The 7,185-nt window shown below is 57.6% G+C and overlaps 1 protein-coding gene across 19 annotated transcripts in view; it reads right to left on the reverse strand.

The window, feature by feature from the left end:
* Positions 1-6,324, reverse strand: part of ATXN2 (ataxin 2) — a 121,587-nt gene extending 115,263 nt beyond the window's left edge. For 9 of the 19 annotated variants that reach the window (XM_070066211.1, XM_070066210.1, XM_051826806.2 and 6 more), the window contains exon 1: positions 5,770-6,322. In XM_070066211.1, the coding sequence (XP_069922312.1) occupies positions 5,770-6,005 (236 nt within the window). In that variant the 5' untranslated portion in view covers positions 6,006-6,322. Of the gene's footprint in view, positions 1-5,769 lie in introns of all 19 variants that reach the window. The other 10 variants (XM_051826807.2, XM_051826810.2, XM_070066204.1 and 7 more) reach the window with 2 other exon arrangements.
* Between the last annotated feature and the right edge of the window lie 861 nt (positions 6,325-7,185).

A 7,185-nucleotide genomic window follows, 5' to 3' on the forward strand; every position in this document is an offset into this window, starting at 1 on the left:
TTACAGATGATTCCATGTGACTCACTAACCCAGATAAAGAGCCAACAGCTAAATACCCGCCCCCTTCCAGCCCTCCCGGAACGTCATCTGCAGTGAAGCCTCCTCTACCGCATGTCAACTGCAAGCTGTCCCCATGCTTTAAGGAGGTGCTCTCCAGATGCCACCGCTCTTATCAGACACTGCACACAGGCTGGTACCTACACGCTCACTGTCTAGCACATTACAAATCAGTAATTCGGAAAAGCAACTATCTTAGTTTTATTCATGGACATACACCGAGTACCTACACACCTGTCTTGTACACAGGTATTCAATAAGTTTATGTTGAATGTAGATTTTTAGGCCCTTCCAGAAGATATTAAATTTAGAGATGAGTGTCTCACTGATATTTAAATGGAAACATGATGAACAATTAAACTAAAACTGCAGGGACTGGTGATGTGACACTCCGGGTTAAGCCACTGCCTGCAACACAGGCACCACGAGCGCCAGTTTGAATCCTGACTGCTTCACTTCTGATCCAGCTCCCTGCTAATGAGCCTGGGAAAGCAGCGGATGGCTTGAATGCCTGGGCTTCTGCCACACATGTGGGAGATTCAGATGGAATTTCAGGCTCCTGGCTTTGGTCGACCTAGCCTGGGCTGTTGTGTCCACTTGGGGAGAGAACCAGTGGATGAAGATCCCTCTCTGTCTCTCCCTCTTTAATTCTGCCTTTCAAATTAAAAAAAAAAAAAATAGATCTTTAAAACTAAATAAACTGCAGTATAACTTCTAAGGCTTAATACCCCAAATCAAAAAAGAAGTAAAAGCACCAGGCTGAAAAATCACTGAAAGAGAAAGTTTGTATTTACACTGAATCTTTTATCCAAACAAATTTCACTGCTCTATTATTTACAGTTGGGCATAAGTAAAAGGGTTGTAAACACATAAAACAGGAAAGGGAATGTAGAAAGGGAAGAGATCCTTGTTAACCAGAGATGATTACTAATAATACCATGAGACTACCCTGAAGTTATCAAAAGTAACTTGGTCAGAAGCTAGCCGTTAATGACAACAATTTTTTTTTTTTTTTTTTTTTTTTGACAGGCAGAGTGGACAGTGAGAGAGAAAGAGAGAAAGGTCTTCCTTTTGCCGTTGGTTCACCCTCCAATGGCCGCTGCGGCCGGCGCACCACGCTGATCCGATGGCAGGAGCCAGGTGCTTATCCTGGGCCATCCTCCACTGCACTCCCTGGCCACAGCAGAGAGCTGGCCTGGAAGAGGGGCAACCGGGACAGAATCCGGCGCCCCGACCGGGACTAGAACCCGGTGTGCCGGCACCGCAAGGCGGAGGATTAGCCTAGTGAGCCGCGGTGCCGGTTAATGACAACAATTTTTTAAAAACATTTTTAGGGGCTGACGCTGTGGCACAGCAGTGTTAGCTACCGTCTGCAGCGCCAGCATCGAATATGGCCACTGGTTCGAGTCCTGGCTGCTCCACTTCCTATCCTGTTAATGAGCCTGGGAAAACAGCAGAGGATGGCCCAAGTCCTTGGACCCCTGCACCCACATACGAAACTCAGATGAAATTCCTGGTTTTAGTCTGGTCCAGCCCTAGCTGTTGCAGCCAGCAGATGAAATACTTCTTTCTTGGGGCCGGCGCCGTGGCTCACTTGGTTAATCCTCCGCCTGCGGCGCCAGCATCCCATATGGGTGCCAGGTTCTAGTCCCAGCTGCCCCTCTTCCAGTCCAGCTCTCTGCTGTGGCCCGGGAGGGCAATGGAGTGAACCAATGGAAGGAAGACTTTTCTCTAACTCTACCTGTCAAAAAAAATTCTTCTTTCTCTCTGGCTCTCTCTTCCTCTCTATAACTCCACCTTTCAAATAAATAAAAAAGTCTTTGGGAAAAAAAAAACTTTTTTTTTGGACAGGCAGAGTTAGAGAGAGAGAGACAGAGAGAAAGGTCTTCCTTTTCTGTTGGTTCACCCCCCAAATGACTGCTACTGCTGATGTGCTGCACCGATCCGAAGCCAGGAGCCAGGTGTTTCCTCCTGGTCTCCCATGCGGGTGCAGGGCCCAAGCACCTGGGCCATCCTCCACTGCCTTCCCGGGCCACAGCAGAGAGCTGGACTGGAAGAGGGGCAACCGGGACAGAATCCGGTGCCCTGACCGGTGTGCTGGCGCCGCAGGCGGAGGATTAGCCAAGTGAGCCGAGGTGCCGGCCAAGAAAAACACTTTTAAATGAAAGAGGGAGTTTAACGACAAAACACACCCAAAACTTTAAAACAAAAATTCTTCAAGGGGCCAGCACTGTGGCATAGCGGGTAAAGCCACCGCCTGCACAGTCGGCATCCCATAGGAGCAGAGTCCTGGCTGCTCCACTTCAAATCCAGCTCTGTGCTGTGGTCTGGGAAAGTAGTAGAAGATGGCCCAGGTCCTTGGGCCCCTGCACCCACATGGAGAAGCTCCTGGCTCCTGGCTCCGGATCAGTGCAGCTCTGGTCATCGCGGCCAACTGGAGAGTGAACCAGCAGATGGAGGACCTCTCTTTCTCTGCCTCTCCTCCTCTCTCTGCGTTATTCTTTCAAATAAATAAATAAATCTTTAAAAAACATCCCTGAGCAATTTCATCCCTGTACTTAGGGGAAGGATCAGCACAACATAAACAAACCCTGTGTCCTCCCTGGTAGCAGTTGCAGGTCTCAAAGCGTAATCAGTGAATCTTCAGAGGCACAAGTCACAGTCAAATATAAATTACCAGACAACCAACAACAATGCATGCATTGGATAGCAAATTCAAGTCTTCCCTCAAATCCTCACAGTATCTGACAAACTACAAAGAAATCATTCTATAGAAGTGCCAGCTTCTTGGTTTTCTGAAGAACAGTGTGGCGGAGCGAGCAAGACCCATAAAAATCTCGGAGGCCTCGGACCTAGTGAAACCACACCCCGGGAACTTTGGCTACGGAAATCACTACATTTAAACAAGGAGCTATGAGCATAAAGATGTCCACTGTACCACTATCTCCAACAGCAAAAGGGTACAAACCCAAAACCCAATCATAGGAGAATGAGTACATGGAAATCTTTTTTTTTTTAAAGATTTTATTTATTTAGAGAGTTACAGACAGTGAGAGGGAGAGACAGAGAGAAAGGTCTTCTGTCCTTAGCTCACTCTCCAAATGGCCACAACGGCCAGAGCTGCGCCGATCCAAAGCCTACTGCGCAGTGGCGCTGGCCCCATAAGTGGAAATTTTAATTTACAATGCAATGTTAAGGGGCTGGTGCTGTGGCCTAGTGGGTTAAGCCACTGCCTGCAGTGCCAGCATCCCATATGGGCACCGATTTGAGACCCGGCTGCTCCATTTACAATCCAGCTCTCTGCTGTGGCCTGCAAAAGCAGTAGAGGACAGCCCGATTCCTTGGGCTCCTGCACCCATGTGGGAAACCTGGAGGAAGCTCCTGGCTCCTGATCAGCGCAGCACCAGCCATTGCAACCAATTGGGGAGTGAACCAGTGGATGGAAGATTTCTCTCTCTCTCTGCCTCTCCTTCTCTCTGTGTGTAGCTCTTTCAGATAAATAAGTAAATCTTTAAAAAAAAAAGTTATGCTCAAATTTTAATATTGTGGTTGCACTGTTCTTTCCTAAAAGAGCCACTCTGAAATTCTATGTGGCATATACGGTGTTGTGGCACAGCCATAAAGCCGTTGCCTGTGACGTCAGCGTCTCAGCGGCTCCACTTCCCATCCAGCTCTCTAACACACCTGGGAAAAGCGGTGGAGGATGGCTCAAGGGTTCGGCCTCCTGCCATCCGCAGGCGAGACACCAGTGAAGCTCCGGGCCCTGGCCTGGCCCAGCCCTGGCCATTGCAGACATCTGGGTGAACCAGCAGATGGAAGCTCTCTCTCCTCTCTCCCTCCCTCCTTCCTCATAACTCTTTCAGATAAACAAATATTTTTATTAAAAAAAGGAATGACAAAGAATAAATCACTCTTGTCAAACCCAGTGCTGCCCTTTCTTCACTCATGCTCCCAGAAACTTACTCTAATTGCTGATATACACAAACACGGGGCAACTCTAGAAGCTGTTGCTGATATACAAAGAACTCAATAAAGTGAGCAAAACTGAAAGCAATCTGACAAGTCCATTACTTAAGACCTGAAAAACGAATCCCATACATTAAGCAAAACTTGGCCTATTTATGAAAAATGAAGACTACAATGCATACCTCCAGTTAAAAGAACTCAAAGCAAGGAAAACGCTACATTAACCTTAAATTTCTGCGATGCCTCAAGGAATAGTTTTGTAACTGGAACATCCCAATCTCAGACCAAACAACTTGGGAAAAGATTCTTTGTTACAGTCTAATACTTAAGCCTAGTACAGCCAATGCAACTTAAAAGCTTTAGCTTTGCTAACTGTTTGCACAAGTTAAATATATCTGCCAATTCTTCCTCACTCCTAAGAGAAGCTAGAACAAAACTTGTATTTGAAATGTTTTCATTTTCCTGTAGATGCGCTGAGAAAGGGAAGTTTAGTTCCAGAACCCCCAGTGGACTTGCACTGTGCGAGCCCTCAGCTCACGGAGACCACTCTAAGCGTGTCTGGAGGGCCGCAGCGGGCGAACAGGAGTGCGAGGGGGTCCGGTCAACACGGAAGGCGGAATCCCTTAAACACCGGCTGACCCATCTTAACGGCTAACTTGTGCTCTAAGTGAGCATTCCTTGGAAACGGGCTGAAGATCCCCTTATCCCACCGGCCCTCCGCGGCAGGGCCCGCACCGTGCACTCAGGGACAACCTGCGTGCCCTTGGCGGACTCCGGCCACGATGGAATGGAGTCGGACACCCGCCTTTCCCTGACACTAAGCATCTTCGTGGTTCGCAAAATACCAACTGACAACCACCCGCCCTAGGGCCTCCTGCACGCACACACCCTCCAGAGTCCAACTCAGCCCGGAGCACAGCGAGCCCCCCGCCTCCAGCACACCCGCGGGGACGGGGCGCAAGCACCCTCACCTCCGCGCCCTGCGGCAACCCCTCGCCCCGGGAAACCTCGGAGAGCGGGGTGGGGGTGGGGCAGCGCGCCGCGGGCCCGCTCCCGGCCGCCGCCCCCTCCCCACCCTCCGCGGCCCCGGCACAGCAATGCGGCTCGGCCGCCGCCGCCGCCGCGCGCCGGAGAGGCCTCGCGGGGGAAGCAGAGCCGGGCACTCCCACCCAGGCCCGGGCGGGGGAGGGCGGGCCGCTGCGGGAGACCCCGAGCACGCGGCGGCCGCGGAGACCGGACGCGAGCAGGGGTGATGCTGCCCTCACTGCCCCCCGCCTCCCTCCGCAGTCCGCGACCCCCCAACCTGCTGACCCCTCCAACACGAACACTCAGATACCCGGGGGTGAGGATGCTGCCCAAGCATATCCTCCCGTTTGGGGCGAAGGAGGCTTGAAAGGGGCGGGACGGGGGCTGACAGCTGCCAAGACCGGAGAACCCCTCCCCAGCATTTCCCTGGGAAGGGGAGGCTGCCCGGTCCCTCCATCTTGACCGCTGGCGGAGGGGGTGGCGATGTTGCAGGAGGCTGGACGCGGCCCGACGATCCCACGGGAATCCCGCGGCGCCCCCCCACCCCGCTGCGGACAGAGCGCCCCCCCCCCCACTGCGGGCCCCCAGCCCATCGCGTCCCCCCCACCACAAGCCGGCCGGTCACGGGGCGGGGACGGCGGTGCGGGCCGCGGGGGAGGGGACGCGAGGCCGCGGCTCCCGCAGGCCCGGAGCCCTGGGGGCTGGGGCGCCGACACCCACCTGCCCAGGCCGGGCCGCCCGCCTCCTGCGCTCGCCGCAGCCGCCGAGGACGAGGAGGGAGCCGCGGCCGAGGGCGACGAGCCTGAGGACGAGGACGGCGGCGGCGGCGGCGGCGCGGCAGCGGCCGGCGACGTGAGGAGGCCGCCGCCGCCGCCGCCAGGCTTACGGGCACTGGCGGCCGCGGGCGGCTGCGGCTGCGGCTGCGGCTGCGGCTGCTGCTGGGGCTTCAGCGACATGGTGAGGGGCCCATACACCGGTTCGCACGCCGGGCGGGGACAGCCGGGAGCCGGGCGCGCCGAGGAGACGCCGGAGCGCGGCGGGGACGCGCGGACGCCGAGCGGGGAGGCGCGGGCTGGCGCGGCCGGGGGGGCGTCCGCGCTGGCGAGGGGGAGGAGGAGGACGACGAAGGGGCGGGGAGGCCCGCCGAGACCGAGGAGCCGACTGGAGCCGGGCCGGGACGCGCCGCCGCCGTTGCCGTTGCTACCAAAACAGTCTGAGCCGGAGGGAGGCGAGCGCAGCCCGGAGGGAGGGGGGCCTGGGCCGGGCGGGGGAGGGGCGGCGGAGGGATACGGGCCGCGGGCCGCGCCGCCGCCGCCCCGCCCGCCCCTCCGCGCCTGCCGCGGGAGCGAGCGCCTGCCGGGCCACCTGGCTGCGGCGAGCCGGCGCGGCCCCGGAGCGGCCGCCGCGGGGCTCGGAGGAGCTGCGGCTGCCGGGCGCATCGCGAGGGGCTGGGGGCCTGGCGCGCCGAGGCTGCGGGTGGCTGTGCCCGGTGGGCGCGGAGGTGCGGGGCCGGGGGGGACTCTTTGCCGGAAGTCGGAAGGGTTCGGGCGGAAGCAGAACGTGAGGCGGCCCCGGGGCCGGGAGGGACACGTGAGGTCCGGGCGCCGCGCTGGGCCGCGTCCGCGGGGGTCGGGTGAGGACCAGGCGGCGGGCCCTGCGCGCGGGTCCACCCTCCTCGAGGCGGGTGTGTCCTTCGCAGAGGGCGTGTCGGGCTTGGCTGCGGGGCCGGCCTGGGCTGGAGGACGCGGAGGGAGTGTCCCCACCCGGCGTCTTCGCGGCCCTGGCAGGACCTGGGTCGCCCCCACCTGATGCAACCCAGAAAATGGCCTGCGGGTGCCTTCGGGGCGGGGGCTCAGCCCGGAGCCCCCAGGGCGCTGCGGCCGCCGCAGCGCGCGCTCTGTGCGCCGGGAGCCCCGCACGCCGCCGGCCTGCGGGGCCTCCGGCGTTTGGTCACCTTTCCCTGACATGTGCTCGCAGCAACACAGTGACCAGAAACCTCTGGGCATTTGACCTTCATGTGAACTCTGCTACCCTCGCTTGAACTTCCCCCTCATTCCGGAGACGCCAGGGGAATGCGCGTGAATGGCAGGGCCCCGGGCGGTGGGCCCCGGGCGCTGGAGGCGCGGACTTCAGACC

The sequence above is a fragment of the Oryctolagus cuniculus genome, chromosome 21 (genome assembly GCF_964237555.1).
Source record: "Oryctolagus cuniculus chromosome 21, mOryCun1.1, whole genome shotgun sequence".
NCBI lineage: Eukaryota > Metazoa > Chordata > Mammalia > Lagomorpha > Leporidae > Oryctolagus > Oryctolagus cuniculus.